Source organism: Pangasianodon hypophthalmus, chromosome 14 (genome assembly GCF_027358585.1).
Source record: "Pangasianodon hypophthalmus isolate fPanHyp1 chromosome 14, fPanHyp1.pri, whole genome shotgun sequence".
Classification (NCBI taxonomy): domain Eukaryota; kingdom Metazoa; phylum Chordata; class Actinopteri; order Siluriformes; family Pangasiidae; genus Pangasianodon; species Pangasianodon hypophthalmus.
The window spans coordinates 21,272,639-21,292,950 of NC_069723.1; the positions used below are offsets into that span (position 1 = coordinate 21,272,639).

The 20,312-nt window shown below is 37.8% G+C and overlaps 1 protein-coding gene across 3 annotated transcripts in view; it reads right to left on the bottom strand.

Moving 5' to 3' along the window:
- The window catches only part of stard13b (StAR-related lipid transfer (START) domain containing 13b), a 124,817-nt gene that overhangs the window by 58,518 nt on the left and 45,987 nt on the right, over positions 1-20,312 (bottom strand). For all 3 annotated transcript variants that reach the window (XM_053239502.1, XM_026934853.3, XM_053239503.1), the window contains one exon: positions 16,242-16,272. In XM_053239502.1, the coding sequence (XP_053095477.1) occupies positions 16,242-16,272 (31 nt within the window). The remainder of the gene's footprint in view (positions 1-16,241; positions 16,273-20,312) is intronic.

Consider the following 20,312-nt stretch of genomic DNA (forward strand, 5'->3'; position numbering starts at 1 on the left):
CACCTGGCTTCTATTAGAAGAGGAGGGGGGGATTCTCAAGCACACACGCGCACGTATGCCAGCACACTTCTCCACAATTCACACACTCGGATAGGATTTGATAAATAAATGTCCACACTAAGTGTAGCATAATATAAGCTTCACAACACCTTCATGACAATTTCACAAAGTTAATACCACCCCAGAGCAACAGCGTTCACCATGTCCAGTTTTCACACAAGCTCCCAGGATACAAAAGGAAAGAAAAGAGGGCATTGAGTTTAATCTTGGCAAAGTGGAGGTCAAGCAACGGTTCCCCGCTGACAGTTGCTGATAGAGAGATGCTGGAAGACTTAATCACAGAAGCCATTCCTCTTTCTTAACTTGGATTCGCACGTTTCTGTTGCATGGGTCATACTGTGTATATTTACTGTATGTCATTTCTAACATAAAGTGTGCAGCTTACACAAGACAGAGCTGGCATGAAGCCTTGAAATCAAAATATTTATAAATCATTTTAGCACAGCACTACTGACTCTTAAATCTGATTTAACTTTTATATTTATGAGTTCATTCTAATGTTAGATTTTTTTCTATAGCAACAACTCATTCACAGGGACTTGTACAGCAGATGATCTACATAGTCTAAGGCTAAAAAAACAAAAGAAAATGTGTTATATAACAAAAAGAAACATACATAATTGTTGATATAATGGAGTTTTATGTAAGAAGATGTTTATTGAAAATGGAAGGAGTCCATGGAAGGAGTCTCCAGTTCCAAAGTCTAACACTCAGTAAGTTTTCCACCATGGGAAAGTCATTGGTTTTTCGATTACTTGGTAACATACCAAGCTGTGCATATTTTTTGTTTATTAACTTCAAGAAAAAAAAGAAATGGTGAGGGAATGACTGTTTATAGCTGCTATAACGTAAGTGATAACAGGAACTAACTTGTCTCACAGATGTTCCACAACATTAATGGTTAAAAAGCAGACATGTCGTTCATTAATAAATTAAAAATTGTAATCATTGGCAAATTGAACTACATCACACCATCCCACTGTTGATTATTTTCCTATAACAGCACACCTAAGTGGTTTACTCCTTATTTAGTGACCTTGGGTATGAGAAACATTTTTAGAAATACTCATGACAATACTATGACGCTATGATTTATGTGCTCATGTCTGATACTGCATTTGACTAGAAGTCGTAATTTGTAAATCCTGACCTCTGACCAGGAAAAACCCTAAGAAAACACCCTTTCAACTTGGAAGTCTTACCTGGGAACTCTGGATAGTCTCCTCAACTCCTAGTTCCTCCAAGTGACATCAAATCAACATGGCTGCGCACAGCATCAGCATTAGACAAAGTACCTTTAAATGAGTTATAATGACTCTTACCTTTAAATGAGTGATAATGACTCTTACCTTTAAATGAGTTATGCTGTATATACATGACTGCAGCATGACTTATCAGAAGCTCAGAGTATTCCTGGTGTGACATACCAGAAGTGCATCGAGCTACAAAGTCAGTTGTCATGACATTATAACATGTCAGCCCAAACAGTGTTATAATCCAATGTTAAATCAGCAAAAAAATGTATGTCATATAACTCAGGTGTCATCACATAACATCAGAACTGGCAAAAGCAATCTTTGCAAACGTTGATGCTAGCTGGAATGAGCTTTTATAAATGTTTATGTAGGTTTATATCAGTTGTGCTTGACAAATGTAAGCTGAAAGAAACATTTCCTGTAATGATTTGTCTGTTTGCTTTTGTCTACATTTATTCATGTTTATCTCTGACTCTTTAACTTTATGTTAAAAATGACTTATGGGTACATGGTTACTGCTTAAGCAGTTTCAAAGGAAAAAAAATAATCATAATACCAGCACATGTTATAGCACTAAAAAGCTACAGTTTCATATGAAGCATTGAAGCCACAGCAGTGTCTGTAAACTTTTCCTGACTGAAACAATTCCCAAATGTTCACTTTTTCCTTTCATCTTATTTCACCCAGCTAGTTTGGGTCTAGTTCAGTCTAGTGTCACCTTCCTCCCAAATTAGCTTGAGCAAAAAAGAAAACACCTTTGCTTGCCAAGTCCGGCGCTCACCCCGACCCAAGGCTGCCTGCCATTCCTCTTTCTCACTCTCTATTCTCAGCTACACAGAATGTGCCGCATTAATCGTGCTGTTATAATAAAATGAAACAGAAGGTGAGCAGGATCAGACGAGCTGTCATGCAGCCAGAAAGCCCAATAAAGCCTTGCACCTTCTGCCCCTCTTCCTTCACCTCTTTGATTGCCATGCTAAATTGTTTAATCAGCACTTAACCACAAGAAAGACACAGTGGTGCTGGACTGCTCCGGGGCACAGGACTCATTTATAAGCACTAAAGCAAGCTTCAAAAATGAGCCAGGTGGCTCCAGCTGCAAGACCAAACTGCACCCCAACTGCTGCGTACAGTCAACACGGGAAATAATCAGCACGGAACTGATGGACTTACCAGTCCTGAGTTGTTATTTTACAGTGTAGTAGAACGTAAAATAATAATTACAAGAATATTTGAATGTTTTTTAGCCTATTCTCCGTCCACCACTTTTGTAGTGCATGTCTGATTACCATAGACAAGAATTTCAACACTTCCCTATACTGAAAAAAAAGAACAGAACCTTTTTTTCCTCCAAACACACTTAGAATGGAAGTCAATGAAATGTTTACATGAAATGTATTTTTTAGGGATGCACCCATACCATTTTTTTCAGAATGAGTATGTGCACATGTTTTTCGGTACTCATTGATACAGATACCAAAATTACTAACCTACTTAATATTAAGTAACCAGTGGCATCATGGAACATTTTATTTAGCTCTGGGTTTTTTTTTCCGAGTTTAAGATGTTATAGCATTAAATATATACTATAAATGATCAATATTTAAGATGTTTTAGCATTTAAACAGTATCTTTAATAGCTGACCTAAGCATGCAGAGCAATATCATACTATAAATGATCAATATTTAAGATGTTTTAGCATTTAAACAGTATCTTTAATAGCTGACCTAAGCATGCAGAGCAATATCAGAGAGTGTGGTCACTACAAACGCTCTCAAGGTGCCGTGAATTACAGCTTTAATCATAAACAAAGAGTAGATTCTGGTGAGCAAGGAAAAAGGAAGCATGCGTGTCTCAGTGCTCGCAGAAGTGAAATGCTCCCACACGCATGAGTTCCTCTGCACGCTCGCTTCACTGCTCTACGCTCACAAATACCTTTGTGTTTCACAAATTCATGGTATCTTGTACTCATATTTAATAACCACACTTATTGATACTGCTGTGCATGCCATTGCCCTCGCATTCTCTGGTAAAGATACTGTTTAAAAGCCATAAAGATGTTTTATTGCATTGCTTGAATTGTAAGAAAATGCCTTAGTTCCTTCTTTTGATATTTCCAGAGTACTGTCTGTAGTCTGTTTTGTGCTGATTAGCATCACCAATTGTGAAATATGTTCAGATCGCTTCAGATCTGTTTATTAGTTTGACAACACACACTAAGCTTACGTCACACAGTATTGGATGTTGGTATCAGAGTATTTTTTTAGGAGTATGAGTAAATGAGCATGGTGTTGGATCAATACCCAATACCAGTTTCTTAATCCTTTGCAGAGAAGGAACTACTTTTTCAGAATGAAGAATGAGGAAAACATAAGTAACCTGGAACTATTATTTTTATTGTATTGCTACAGTGTTGGAAAGTTTACATAAAACCTCCTTAAGAACTCCAAATGTGTTAGAGTGTAATGTTTATAGGTTTGAATTAACACTTTACTGTAGTATATTCTTATTTTTAAATGATGATTTTACTGCCAGAATCCATCAACTGCCCTTCGAGGAAACAGATTTCTTTTCCTTTTCTTAGTATAGAAAAAAATGTAAAAATTCTTAAATTTGTCAAATTGACAAAATCCATGGCAATCACATATAAGCTGTAGATACAGTAAATTAAGATTAGGTTAAAAAAAAAACTGGTGTATTCCTATAAAGTATTTTAAGGATTGGGATCAGCTAGGATTTAGAGATGTCTGATGATAATACAAGTTGACTAGACTGGACTTTACCTGCTGCTGAGGGATGAACTAATCTGGCTCACCTTTGTGATTATACCGTGAGTGTAGTTTCCTTGCAATGCTCCTACAGAAGCATTTGGTGAATTTTTAAAATGTTTTAATGAGCCCAGATTCTTCACATTTTTGCTTTCTCTGGTCTCTTAACACACCTGTACCATGCCATCAGACAAGCCCAATAGTTGGTTTGGAAAATAGCCATCTATAGAATGAAGTGTATAGTAGCAGTTTTCAGCACATTATTGCATGAAAAGTCTCCTGGAATTCAGTAAAAGAAAATTTGAGTCACACACAAAGCATCCCAACACGGAACAGAGGAAACAGTAGTCATGTGCAGTGTGGGGATGATTCATATACATACACAAATATTCACACACTGCACCATGAAATATGAGCAGGTCCTCATGGGCTCATTCCTAAATATGGGGTCCTGTTTCAATACGCAGTCTGTTTTTTTGGCACACACACACACACACACACATACGTGTATGTATATGAGTACACGCTGGTGGTGCTGGCAGTCTTGTGATCTGCTTGCCCACTTGACAGGGCTGCTCGCACTTCTTTGCTTTCACTTAACTTGGAAAACACAAAGAGAGAGCCCTGGAGAACATTCCAGCCTGATTGTCCTGAGGCACTAATACCTCCTGAGATTTGCAGAGTGTTGCATGTAATTGGTGGGGACTGGAGAAGTGACAGGCCATTTACAATAGAGCCCGATTCAAACATATTGCCCATTCAAGCCCATTAAGCCACTTATCCTTGAGGAGAAATCACACTCTGGCAAGCATGAGTTAAGCAAGTTATGGAGGACTTTTAAAAAAATTCCTTTCCACCAGCCTGGGCCTTGACCTAAACTTCAACTTGTCCTATGCAGTGTGTATATGTATATATATATATATATATATATATATATATATATATATATATATATATATATATATGTATGTGTGGATGTGGATGTGTGGTTGATACGCAAGGAATAACACACTTCAGACTGTGCTGTTATGCAAAATTAATCCACACTGGGGTGGTGTGATACCTTACCACCCTGAGCTGGATTATTTTCATATAACAGCATGGCTCAAAGTGTGTTATTCCACTTATACCACAGTGATTTGCCAAATATTACCATTTTAACGGCACATTTTAAATGTTCATAGTTACATTTAATGTTGTGGAACATTCATAAAACAAGTTATTTCCTGTTATTACTTACATTATAGCAGCTATAAACAGTCGTTCCTGCACCAGAACTATTAGAAAAACCATGTGATTCTAGAAAATTAATGCAAATCAATGTTGTTTCAAGAATTCAACCACACTGTGGTATAAATAGAATTTATACACTCTTAGAAACAAAAGTCAAATCTAGTACCCTTACGGAGTCTTTGGGGAACCTTACAGAAGAGTGTTACTGTATCAGAAGGGCTTCCATGAAGAATGCTTTTAAGAAGCTAAGAAGCCTTAACTATCCAAAGAACCTTTAAAAAAAGCTTTTTTTCTAAGAGCAAACACACTAATCGTACTACAATTCCTTTTTAAGAATTATTACATTTATTTAATTTAAATATTTTTAATGAATATTAATGCTTGAATTGTTGATTTAAACAGTACTTAGACATTGTTGTAGAATGCAGACATTGGTTACAAATCTAAACATGACTCTTTTAGTAACATAATGACCAACTGAAATTCTAACTTCAGTACAAAATGTAACCACAGAACCATCATGTGGCACATTTGTTTAATATATAGTCTGTTTGTAAATTTAAAATATAATGGATTAGTCTTTGTGTTGCAGTTCCCATTTGCTTATGTTTTGGTTTTTGCTATAGTCCAGTCTCCATCTCGGTCTTGTCATTTGGTTTGTTACCTGATTGTGTCAGCCTGTTCTGTGTTACTCCCTGATTAGATTTTCTACTTTATATACTTGGTGTTTCTATGTCTTGTCACAAAGTCTTATGCTGCTTTTTAGAGTAAAGTCCTAGCCTCATTTTCTGAGTCCTGTTTTAGTCCTGCTTTTTTTTTTATTCCTGTGTTACAATTCTGATTATGGACTACCCTGATAAAGCACACAGAGTGCGTTCTTACTGCAAATTAATGAAAATGGCTCATTTCTAGCACATTGTGTCATATATGGACATATAAGCAAAATCGATATGTGCCAATGTATGTCGTACTGTATATGGAAACGCACATTTCCATATGGGGTAATATAAGTCTTGCTTTATGGGAATTATTCTGACAGATGTGTCAACAGAAATGTTTACCAAGCCATAAATAGATACTGTGACAAAATTCCCCCATTCATGTTGCTTTTCCCTTGGCAACAAGCATCATGTGCTTATGTTTTTGTTCTTGTTCTAGTCCTGTTTCCGCCCCTATCATGTCGTCAGTTTGTTACCTGATTGTGTTCACCTGTTTTATGTTAGGTTTTAATTAGTTCGTCTTTATACAATTTCATCTTTTTAGTTTTGCCACAGTCTTATTGTGCATTTATTGTCGTTCATTCCGAGGCTTGTTTTTTCTTAGCCCTATTTTCATGGTACTTCCTGATTTTGACCTTTCTCTGTTTTGTCTTTGTCTAATTACTACAACTGTAAGTCTATAACCTCTCTGGAATTTTAGATTTCCAAAGATCCGGTGGCACCAGTGGAGGCCCACAGGAAACCACAAGTCATCCTGGATCTCTCCACATGTGGAATTTTTCATGCAGTCGCAATGCCAGCGGCTCTCTTTAAAGCCTTTGCCACATGACCACCCGCTTATAAGTTTAAACACATGATGTCACCGATCTGGGCAATGCTGCATGGGACAGAGCCTGCAAATGATCACATAATGGAATGGAGGTTGCCTGAGCGGCTAGGAGGAAAACATGGCACATATTGTATTTTGTTTGGAGGCTAAGCATTGAAGATTCAAAGTTAAAAGTATGAAAGAAATTATATGATATGCTTGATCTGTAATCTAACTATAGACATCTTTACTAAATGGTGGTGATGTTGCTATAAACATGGGCTGGATATTAGAGCTTCATCTGGCATCTGAACTTTAGGTGAACCCTTTCATTTGCTTTTTGAAATATGACGAATAGAGATGGCAGGATGGCTCAGTACTCTGTGTACAAAGGGAGAGATGGAAAAAGGCTCACCAGTGCTGAATATTTATATTTAATTTTTTTGTGCTCAATATAGATCAAATTGCTGGCTTAACAAAAAATGTTGTTGTTTTTTTCCTTTTAAGTCTTTAAAAGGAACATTTTGGTAGCACTGTACAACAACTGCATAATTTTTAATAGACAAAAAGAGAGAGCATTTATTTAGCATTTTTGGAAGGAGTCTCCAGTGTCAGTACTTTGTAACAGTCAGCTGTAACAATGACTTTGTAGTTTCTCTGTAATGAGCTGTTTTTGTTTTATTAACTTCAGGAGAAAAGATATTAAGAAAGTTAATAAGACAAGATGATGTAACATAATTGCAACCACAACAGACAAAAGGTATGACATGTCGTTCTTTAATAAATAAGAAATCAAGGGCGAATTGGTGTGGTAAAAGAGGAAGTTGATTATTTTCCTACAACATCGCATCCTAGAGTGTTTTATTCTTCTTACACCACACCAGTTTGCCCATAAACTGCACAATCCCAAGTGTTTCATTCCTTACTTATCTAGTCTTTTCAGTGTAATTTCTATAGACATTTGGTTGCTATTTACAACTATTGTGTTATGTCTGAGTATTTAGTATTGTGAACTTTTAGATGTGATGAACTTGCAAAATATGCGTAAAGTGTTACATGTAAGTGCCACAGTTTTACTTAACTACTGTATGTACATTTAAATCCAATATGCCAAGAAATTTCTTGTAATTTCCATGTACTGTGCACTTATAAAGATATTTTGGTAGCAATTATAAAAGCAATTGCTACCTAAATATCTGTAGAAGTGCACAGTTCAGGGTCTTTAGCTACAATTCTGCCAGACTGGCCTGTGTGCTGATCAGCCTCAGCTGTCTGGGGTCGCCCCTCTGGCCACCGGTAGTCAGCCACTCCGGATGGGAAAGAGACCCTGAGAGAGCAGATGGCCCGAGGGGAGGATACATAGTGGAAAAAGGCTTGCCCAAACCCACTCTGCAACTCAAGGAATCTTACAAATCAGCCAGTGGACCAGAGAACTAGAAATGTCTGATTTAGGGTCCTGCGGGTTGTATTACAGAAACGTTCTATTTTAAGTCCTAATAATTGTTAGTCCTAAAATCTAACAATTTCTTAACTGAAGACTTATACTTTAATCTTTCGTGAATGTGTAGAACTCAAATCCAACAGTTTGTGCTAAATGGAAATGCCTCAACAAGAACAACCAACAGCCCCAAAACCGAAATTATTCAACATTCTTGCCAGGTGAAAAATTAAATTGATTAAAAACTGGTTTTTGCTACTATGGTTCAGCTTCACTTGTCCATTAGAGTGAAGTATCACTGCAAACCAATCCTAAGTTTTTCTGCCTGATCACTTTTATCTTATGATGAAACATTTCTCTCCTGATGGGCGTCCTCTCTTCTAGCATGACTCCGCCCCCATGGACAGGGAACCAGGGCTTACTGTATGGTTTGATGAAGATAAAAATCATATAAATCATATGCTATGTCCTTCACGGTCACAGTCAAGTGTTCTTTGAACAGTTATTGAAGATTTTGGATTAAAAGTGCTCTCCACCAGAACCATAATCAATACACCACCTGAGGTATTATCTTTTTGGAAGAATCATTGCTTTAGTACAGTCCAGAGCCTTGTAGAATTGATGCCAAGCATTGAAGCTGTTCTGGTGGATCATGGTGGTCCACACATTACAAACACAATTTAGATTGTTTTTTGTTTAGGTTGTTGTTTTTTTGGCTGTAATCATGTTCTAAAACCATAGCCTATTATATTTCTTTCATTAAATTATTAAAATGAATTTTGATCTTTCATTATCCACATATAAAATCCAAATATTCAGGTTATTATTTTTTCCAGAAGAAGACTAGAGGACTCAAATAACTGATAATTATATATACTTTACTTTTCAGTCCACCTTTACAAGCATTTCAGTAAATAAGCACCTTCATACTGTATATTCACAGCTTTGCAATTCAAATGTAACGCCGTTATGCTAGCATACGCTAGTAGGCAAGCTAAGATTACACTACCTGTCACAGTTGTTTATCACAGTTGGCTAATAATAGAAAGAGAAACTTAAAATAGAAGTTAAGATCAAGTGCAGTTATCCTAAAGTTTGGCACTTTTAAGAGAATTTGAGCTGAAATTATATCATGAACTTAGAAACTTTCATTCTTTGAACGAGACCCTGACTGAAATTGTTATGGCTACTAAACAAGAAAGATTTCAGAATTAAGAATTAGGATGTTTCTGTAACATCCTAAGCGTAGCATCTGTAGAAAGACTAATGTTCGTGTGGGGGAGAGTGTAGGTTGAGAAGGAAATGCAGATGAACACACAGTAGAGGGAGTGTTACCGATGATTAATTTGTGCTTTTAAGTGCTCCCCCAGGCATCATCCATTCAACAAAAAGCACATTAGCAAAATTAGCTTAAGCTCCGAAGGCTCGATAGTATAGATCTCCAAATGAAATAGCACACCATGATTCAACTGATGCAGCGCAGGAGTGCAGCACTGCTGAAAAATACAAACACAAATCATTCACTGCACATGATGATCTGTTAAATTTCACCATCTCACATCCGTTTGCTAGAATGACCGATCAAATCTTTTTTCTAGGAATCATTCATGTATGTGACAAAATCCAGAACTTCAGTTTACAAATGCAAGCTGTCCAACATCCTTTCAGAAAATAAAAAAAATGCACTAAGGAAATGTGAGTGGAGTTTGATTTACTTAAAAAAATAATAAAATAAACCCTGTGGCAATAAAAAGTTTCCTGAGGAACATTTGCTTTAATGTGGTCAGGCATGTGGGACTGCTTCCTTTGCTAATGCTAATATATTGGTACAGAGCGTTCCGACCTGAGAGAGGGTGCTTTCCAGTCTCCCACAGTCTTTCTTTTGTTTCCTCATACTGAATGGTTTTGGATGCGCCTTGTCAGGGTGGAATAACCTTATATAGAGACAGGAGAGAAGCATTTGGGTCGTATTTGAGGCTCTCAATCCAGTCTCAGGCTTCAGCATCTGTGGCCTCTGGGTGACAGTTTTGGGGCACCATGCCTCAGCTTCTCAGTTATGTCAGCTTTTGTGAGACGGGAGGTCTGACAAGGTGAGTTTTATCATAACAAAGAGAGCTACCGGTTATTACTACACACACACGGAATAAGGGCGAATAGAGCACACCTAACCCCCAAAGTGTTATAGCCACGCCGGGACATTGTAGTATCCAGGGTTGCCAGGTCTGCGTGACAAAATCAGCTCAATAGGCATTCAGCCTAAAAACCAGCAAAATGGTAAATAAAACCAGTCCAGTTCCAAAGGCATTACAAATATATTGTAATATTTATAAAGAACTACTGTGCAATACATTTTTCAGTAAAGCTGTTTTCCTAAACATTAAGGTTCTTAGATGGTATTATATTATTATCTTACATATTGTTATATGTAAATTAAGCATACCTATGAGAGTGATTAAATCAATTCATTGCCATATATAGAGTTTTTATTTTATATCCATTTACCATCGTTTCAATACCTTTTTTCTACTAATATACCATTCATTCATCTTCAGTTGAATCACTTTGACCTAGTCAGGATTGCAGTGGATGCAGAGTCTATCCTGGGAACGCTGGACACGAGGCAGGAACACACATTGGATGGGACACCAGTCCATCACAGAACACCTGCACACATACACTCACACCAAGGGGCAATTTTGAACGTCATGGAGTACCCCCTGTCCTGCACATTATAGTGTTTTCCCCACTCTAACACACTCACTTCATCTAAGGTAGTGCGATTAATTAGCTGAATTAGGTATCTTGGGAGCAGAGAATGCACTAAAATGAATCCATATACTGATGTAAGTAACCTAATATATACAAAACATCCAAAACTCCCAGAATACAGACAAAAAAAATCAACCCAAGGCAAGTACACAGAAGAACCATGAATGCTACAGCCCTGATAATAGCATCCTGTACACACATAGACATGGCTATGTGTTTTTATAAAACCTCAACAAATGTGTTTCACCTTGAACAAAGCAGCATGATAATGATAAATTGATCATTAGTGCAAGTGCTAGTTCATTAGCATAAAGCACTGGTCATTTGCTCTTTTTCAGTTTCTTGATTTACAGGTCACAAGGTCATTTATGAAACTGGATGCAAACAAATGTATTCACAAAACATTCACAGGAGCATTTATACAAGAAGAAAAAAGCGTTCATATCCTTGCAAGAGAATCTGAGGTTGTGTAAATATACGTATAATTAGACTCACTAATGCCAACCGTGATTGACTGACTTCAAACAGTATAGTTTAAATTTAGATTAATTTTTGATAAACTCTGCCATTTTATATGAATAACTTGGAAAAAGCAATCCAAAACAAATCTATAAAAAAAATAAAGACAAGTAAGACTAGCCAATCATTTAGGACAAAAGTAATGGCACCATATAACAGAAGGAAGAGTTAGCGTGTGTCTGTGGTAGCTGATGCGCTGCGATGGCTGAGCTGCGTTAAGATTTAGCGCACTGCACGCTTAGGAGGTGCTCTTTCACTGTTTAGTCCTCATTTTGTCATTTTCAGTTCTCTCTGAACTTTGCTTTTTATGGAGTTTTGTGGGTGTCACTAAATGGAAATCAGCTGTGACATGAATACACCTGGTAATTTACGGCTGATTGGCATTTCTCAACATACATACGTGAGTACAAATAAAATTTAAAAAAAAATTATAAATCCGGCAAGTATTCTAATTTTGTTTGGCTTATGAACACATTTACAAATAACTTTAATAAAAGATTGATAAATGAAGCCCAATTTTCATAAATCCCTACTAATTCATCAGATGCTTGTTAAGACAACATTTCCACAAAAAAAATGTTGGGAGGGATGAACAATTGCTGCATCTATTTTTTTGTAATAATGATGCTAAACAAATTCCTCCAGTGTCTCTCCATGTAGGGTTTTAGCAGGGGAGTTCTGTTTATATCCAAGAAGACAAACAACACAAAAAAAATGATAAAGGTCAACAAGTTCAAGTATTTTTCCATATGTTTCTGCCCATTTCCTTTTCCTAAACATGAGCATTGGGGGAATCTGCTGCAGACTCCTGGTACTTTAAGCCTTGTTTCCAACAGGACAAAGCACAGATTATTAATTTCCTTCAGACGGTAAATGCTCGCCGATCGATAACGGCCTAGTCTAGACAGAGATACGTCCAGGATCTCTGAAGCCAGAGATCAAACATCCAACCTTCTGGAGGGGGTCTGGAGGGGGTTTGGCGGATGAGAGGAGCTCCTGTATTCTCTGAGAGTCTAAAAAGCGCACTGGGTCTTGTTTGTTCTCGACCTCTTCCCAGGGGTCTGGCGCTAACTCGCCTCAGAGCTAATGTCCCTTTATGGGATCAGAGAGACATCTGTTTATGGGACCCTGTCCCACGGCTGGGCGCAGGAACCAGACCGCTAAAGACATGAGCTGGCAGGAATAGAAAAGAAGGTTCAATGGTGGTCCAGTTGGTTAGGAATATAAAGGTTGAAGTAGTGGTAAATTCAGGGTAAAGGGCTATGTTTACTATAAAGTCTGGACTAAAACAAAAATTTTTAAATAGGTAGCAGCAAGTACAAAGGTTCACTTTATGTCTGAAGAACAGCCAAAAATACATTGATCCATTTTTGTGACAGATTTATATTAATGTAATTGTTCAGATACATTATAGTTTGTATAATAAAAACTTACAGTAGGAATGTGTGTATTTGTTGCTATGGTGACGTTTTCTGTGAGGAGATGAGTCTCCAGTGTCAGGGCTTTGCAACAGTCAGAGGTAAAGCAGTACCGATATTTTTTGTCTTATTAACATCATGAGAGAGAAAAAAAGGAGAAAGTAGAGACTTGTTTTTCTTTTATAGTGACAAAGTAATTGTATTACATTTAAAAAAAAAATCTCTATCATACTTATGGCTTGAAAAGCATTCATAATAATGGATCTAATGTATGAAAAACTTCCACTACTCAACCCATGGACAAAAAAAATAACACAGTAAATATACAGTAAATATAACTGTAACTACTGCTTTAATATGCTTAAACATAAATGCAGTACTGTAGTCAATAGACAATGCAACAGAAGTGCATTTACACAGAAATTATTAAGAAAGCAGAAAAAAGGCCACTAAATATCTAAAATCACCAGCTGGTTGTGTCCTGGCTTTTATCCACAAACTTAATTGATAACATAATGCAGGAGCTTAAATAACAGCCTTTATATTGGATTAAAGTAAATACCACGTTTTAATTTTAGAGCTGATCATTAACCGGCGATGGCCGACCTCGCGGTAACTCTGGCTGTGGTCTGGAGCCTTTGCTGTACATTTCACTGCTCTCACTGTAGAGCACCACTGTAATGAGACGATTAGTGCGCTACAGAGCGTCTGCTCGCCATCTGGCCGCAACGTACGCTGACATCATGCAGCCTCTATGGCTCAGTAGTAAAATATGAGAGGGGAATTTTTATATCATGTGCCACAAACTCTATGGGCTTGGACTTTTTATGGCATCATCGTTATTTTTTTGCCATTAGCGTGGCTGTTCGATTCGAAACACGTGGCTGAACGTAACACGTTGTGACACCGAGTGAGGCTTACCAGCCAAAGTATGCACAGTTAATACGGATAACGGCACCATCCCACACATGGTGAAACACTTTTCCAAAATAAACACTGTGAAATGAAGTCATTTTGATGATTTACCCTCCAACTACAACTTCCCAACGTAGCCACTTTGGCGACCGCTCAATCAACGATAACCATCTGACCATCTGATGCTTTTTTTCCAAAGGATTATCAGCAGCACTTTATTTAAAGAGTCTCTACATTACAACTTCATAAGCGTTGCGTAATGTTGGAGGTTTGTTAAATGTTCACGTAAATCTCGTACAGCGTATGATTTGGTCTGTGCATTAAAGACAAGAAAGAACAACCTCAATTATCGTTATGATTCAAAAAGATCGTTAGTGTATTTTTTCCATAAATATGGAATAAATTACTTGGAGATGTGCTATTAAAGGAAAACAATCAGTGAAGGGGTGGTGTGATGAAGCGGAGTCACTGTTACCATCCTGAAGTTGATTATTTTAGTATAACAGCACATCCTGAAGGGTTTTATTGCTCTTACACCACAGCACTTTGTAAACGCAAAGACATTTTTTATTTATAAAAGAAAAACTCATCATATTTTTATCCATTTATTGTTACATCTGAACGAAAACAGGCCCCATTTCTTGAGTTTTATCCCTTTTGTCTCTTATATAAACCTTGCCTGAAGCATTTATTTGGGATTTTAAATGGCTGTTGATATTTCAGTAACCTACAATAAGTTAGGCCTTTATAAACTATAATTATATAATCTTTTATTAATCAGTGATGGTGGACTGAGGTTTACATTAGATTACGTCTACATTAGTTTACATATTTTGTCTTCACATGAAATACAGAAGGCAAGATTGTTACTGTAAAAATTTTTAATGTTTAACATATTAGTATATTCTATGTAGTATTCACTCCATTCCCATACATTCATCTGACATACGGGCTTTTTAAATATGCATTTGTTGAAGTATACATTAATGTTTTGTAACAATGTTATAAACACAAATTGAATATCAAAATGAGTAATTTGGCTAATATGGGCTTCGGACATAAAGTTGTATTGTAAAAAAGATACAGTATAAGACATGATAAAAGCTTCATGATTGCACTGTACGTAAAAGCAAACTTATAGCTTATAGCAAGGTAAAGATTAAAAAAAATACAGATACGACATAATGATACTCAAAGGTTCTTCCCATTTTTGTCTAAAGACAAAGTCAGACTATTTAAAAAAAAAACTTTAGTGTGACCTCAGACAAATTCCCCAGCATTGCTGTATAAAAGATTTATGTAACACTAATAAATGTGGTATGTACAGTAGATACCCTTCAACTAAAGTGTTACTAAAATATCAGTGATCCTTTAAACACTGAATACATACTCCAGACTGGTTCGGGATGAGGTAATGCTGTGTTTGAGAGTTTGACATGTATTGTTGTTGCTGTTGTTGTCTGCACGGCACAAACTGGCTGTCATTCAGGCCACACAGTTACAGCAGGACTGATGTGAGACTGAAAGTGAGACGTGTCAACGTGCTATAATGTACCTTTGTGCCACATTGCTATGCGACCTCGGGGTCATGTGAGAGAGCAACTTGAGCCCAAAATGGAATCCCAGAATGCCCAGGCGAGATCTCACAGCTGCCCCCTTGGGCCACATCACGCCACGCCAAATATTTCAGATCGCCATAACAGTAACAATGCTCTGGTATGCCGCCCCCCACACATGTAAACTGTACCTCACACCAAGCCGCTGCGCTGAGATACGCCTATAAATGGGGGATACGTGCTCCTGCATTCTCTAAACTCCAGACACACAGACACCTGTCCCTGTCTGTCCTTACTAACTCAGACATGAGCTAGAGTCCAGAGGAAACAAAAAAGGGCACAGATTGTCCGAGGCTAGAGTTATAAACCAAAGAACTTTTTACAGCATGAGTTCTGAAGCCTGAAACTTGTTTCCTTCTTGAGTTCACTGTCATCTAGGCTTTATCTGTCCCATTATAGTACACTCTTGTAATTTAATTGTGTCAGAGAAAGCTCAGGCTCTCTTCACCTCACACCACACATGTAATGTGATTAAACACTGTGTCACACACATGGCCTCTCTTGTCTCTCACAGATAAACTAGTTGTGAGAAAATACCACCGAGGAACCTTTTAACCGCTAATGGTTTTGGATTTCTAATAAGAGCTGTAGGTTAGAAACCCTGATGAAAAAGCTTCCACTTGAACCCAACACATCAACTTAATGGTTTATATGCTAAGGCCAGTTGTCAAGAGACATCTGTAAGCCCAGCTTGCCGAAGTTAAAGAAAGCCAGTTCTTACCTGCTCCTCCATGCCTTCTCTTCGTTGACATCTAGAAATAAGAGACAGAACAGGTGGTTATGGTTGAGTTTCTCATCTTGATACTAATTAAGCAATTAAGTTCAATGGTGTGCATATCCTTACTTAAATGATAAAAATGATTTTAAAATGATACTACTACTATATTGTATTATACTAATACTGAAACAATGAAGATGGTCTTTCTTAAGAATATATACATTTGACATTTCTTCCACTTCTGAGGATTTAAGTTTATTAAGTTTCCTTTCTGTTATTTTTTCTCCCATTCTTTGGTCGTGTCTTGTTCTTTAGGTTTTTCCTAGTAACAGTTTCCCAAAACACAGTGATATCTTTTATTTCCTTCTCCAGCTCCTAGAAATAGGAATGTATACTTTTCAGTTTGCTAATGAAGCAAACTGCTGACTCAAGTGCTTACTTTTTTTGCTCAGAAAACTGGGTAAGGCAAATATTTACACTCATCTGTACAGTCCATGAGTATCCCTGCTTTAATTACATCACTGAGACTCCACTGAGACACCCTGGACTTGTACTTTACTCTGACTTACAGTAGATCACACTTGCAAATTGACTTAGTTTTACTTATTTATGACTTGAGACTTGTCTTGGCATTTGAGACTTGTGCCTTGATTTCCTAAATGTTTGTGTGTGAAAACACACTCTATCTGGAAAACACCTGCAAAAGAATGCGCTAACTAATTTAATAACAGGGTTTACGGAGGATTGCATCTTTTGCATGAGCAAAATAGCATGCTGTCTTGTACGTTTTGGGGTGTTCACACTATCACCCAGAGATTTCAAGTTCAAATCCCAATAATGCCACAGCATTACCAATCCTGATAATGACACAGTGAAAGAATATGTGGGATATTCTTTCTTCCCTGTCAAGCACAGTGACACTAGCCGGTCGTGGACATCTGCGAGTTCATGCATGCTGAACAGAGTAGATAGCGCTTTCCTTAGAGTGTGTTATGCCTCCCTGTGATGCTGCATGAGCTGCAGTTCAAAAAGATGTGATTGGTTGGCTTCACATGTCTCAGAGTAAGCAAGTGATAGCCTTCACCCTCCCCGGTTGGTGGGAGTCATGTGATATGAGAGAGCTGATTAGTGGGTGGGAATTAGCTAAGAATAAATTAGGGAGAAATATAAAAAATTAGCACCAGCAATGTGATTTCTTTCTTCCTGAAATTAATACAACTGAAGAACAGGTATTAAATTTGCGGAAATCAGTTTCTGCCAGTTAAGGACAAAATTCTTGGTGTTTGGGCACAACATGATACATTCAACACACATCAACTCAACTCAACAGTGATATAGAAATGCAGGAAATTTTAATACAAGGCTTACTTTACTTTACTTTAACTATAACTGAGTTATTGAAAGCCTTCCATTTTAATAGGCATTATTTGTCAATTTTGCCCTAATCGCTAACCTCTAACCCTAACCCTTTTGCCATTAAAATGATACAGTAATGTCTTTAAACTAGGTTTAAACATATTTTGCATTACTGATTAAATGTTTATACACTACTCTATCCTCTGGTTATCACAAACTGCGTGTATTGAAGCACAGACAGAGTAGGAGTTGTGCTTTACTATTGTACATCAAAGCGGAGCTCCACTTTAAGGGGTCTAAAAGTCGGTCAGACCAGACTCAGTCTGTGTTATAAATTCTTTTCAGCTCCTTGATCTCTACATTTTAACACATATTAATAATACTAACCCCCCATCATTGTGAACCGAGCTATCAACTGACTGCTGCACTGCACTTTCTACCACAGAGTTGTAGATCAGTGAGCTGACCCTGGGCCTGCATGATTTAACGTGTCCTTGGTCCAGCCCAGACGGCAAGTGCTACTTGTTTAGAGACGGGGTTGTGTTTCTAATCCACGGGAGTCCTGTTTTTCACCCGCAACCTGAAATTTTTATCCCTTTACTCAACTATCAAATCCCTGTAGGATTTGTAACCCTAGAGCAGCACACGTACATATTTACGTACAAGTCATGCGCAGAGGAATGTCCTGCATTCACACCTAAAAAAAACACCTCAATGTTTTGATGTTTTCACTATAAATTTTTTTTTATTATTGATTGGGTTAGTTCAACCCACTTTTGTTTCAGGTGATGTGACAAACTGAAATGAAGAAAACAAATCCCTGAGGCATACAGTATAGTGCAAACAAGTTTGTTTTTGATAAGCATAAGCCATAGATCCAGGAAAGAGAGGCAGATGGGTAGGGAACAATCATAACAATGGCAAAAATTCCTACTAGAATATCATCTGCCAGGCCTGCCAATATCAATTGTCACAGTGTGCATACAATTGAGTGCAAAAGTTAGCCTTTTTACATTAGTTACATAGTTACATTTTCTTGAAAAAACAATAAAGTTCAAAGGAAATATGGGTGAATTCTGCAACATCAAAAGAATTGTTGACAAAAATCATAAGAAAAAAATAGCCTGCAAAGAGGTTTTGCCATGACTGTCGCTATCTCCAGAAAGTAGTGTATGACACATATATCAGAAATAGGTTTGTTACTTGAGATAAAGCCTACCAACGAAATGCTTTCTTGTCCAAAGGGTGTGCAAAACTGCACTCGACTGTTCAGTTGAGCTGGATTTGTGTACAAAGGTCATAAAACACTTATTACATAACCATCAGTGTTCCCCATCATACACCAAGATGGCCTTCTACTTTAACTTGTGTGTTTACGTTCTCTCTGCTCTTAGTCCCCATGGCCCATGAAACATTTTTTATGTGTGGAATTCCCCTTACAATTCACTCTGTACTGTTATATTTGGCCGGCTTGTCTATCCCCAACCACACCAGAGATCCATGAATAAATGCCTCAGATTATATAACTTAAATCACAGGGAAGGCATTCTGAGGCCCCCTCCTGCAGTTTGTCATCTCAGTCCAGGCCGTTTGTGCTGATCCTTAACCCAGAGAAAGCCAAAGTTTAATGGAGCTTCAGAATCTCATAATATTTGGAAATTCTCACACTAGAGGTGTGTGCAGGACTGTTTTTAATCCCACCCCCACCCACTCCCAAAGAAATTCTGACCAATCTTGCCCACTCCCAAAGGAATTTTGACCAATTCCGCCTGCTCCCACAGACAGTTTGACCAATCCTGCCCACAACCACAAAAAATTTGACCAACCCCACCCACTCCAGGAGAAAGTTTGAAAAATTCTACTCTTTCCCAAAGTTTGACCAATCCCACCAGGTCCAGCAGAAGGACTGACCAAACCTCAGCTCCTGTTTGACCAATTCCACCCACTCCTGCGGAAAGTTTGCAAGATTTCACCAACTCCTGGAGAAAGGTTGACAAATCCCACCCAAGCCAGCAGAAAGTTTGACCAATTCCTCCCACTCCCACAGAAATTTTGACCAATGCCCTCTGCTCCAGCAGAAAGTTAGATCAATCCCACCTGCCCCAGCTGAAAATTTGATCAATCGCATCTGCTCCTACAGAAAGTTTGACCAATTCCACTCATTCTTGCAGAAAGTCTGACCAATCTCGCTTACTTCTATAGAAGGTTTGACCAATATCACCCACTCCTGGAGAAAGTTTGACAAATCCTACCCATGCCTACAAAAGGTTTTTCCAATCCAGTATGATCCCACAGAAAGTTTGAGCAATTCCACTCAATTCCAGAAAATTTGACAAGTTTCGCCAACTTCTGGAGAAAATCTGACAAATCTCGTCTGCCCCAGGAGAAAGTTTGACCAATCTCTCCCACTCCCACAGACATTTTGTAAAATCCCACCTCCTCCAGCAGAAAGTTTGATCAATTCCACCTGCCCCAGATGAAAGTTTAACCAATCCTGCCCACTCCCACTTAAAGTTTGACCAATTCCACCCACTCCTGCAGAAAGAAGTGACCAATCATGCCTACTCCTACAGAAAATTTGACTAATCCCACCTGCTTCTGCAGTTATTATCTTACTGAAAATGAATGAATGATTGTGGTAAATGTGTCACACGTTGCCACACAAGCAAGTAGTACTTTCCCATTTTAACAAGCATGGCCTTTCTTTGTCCTGAGAGG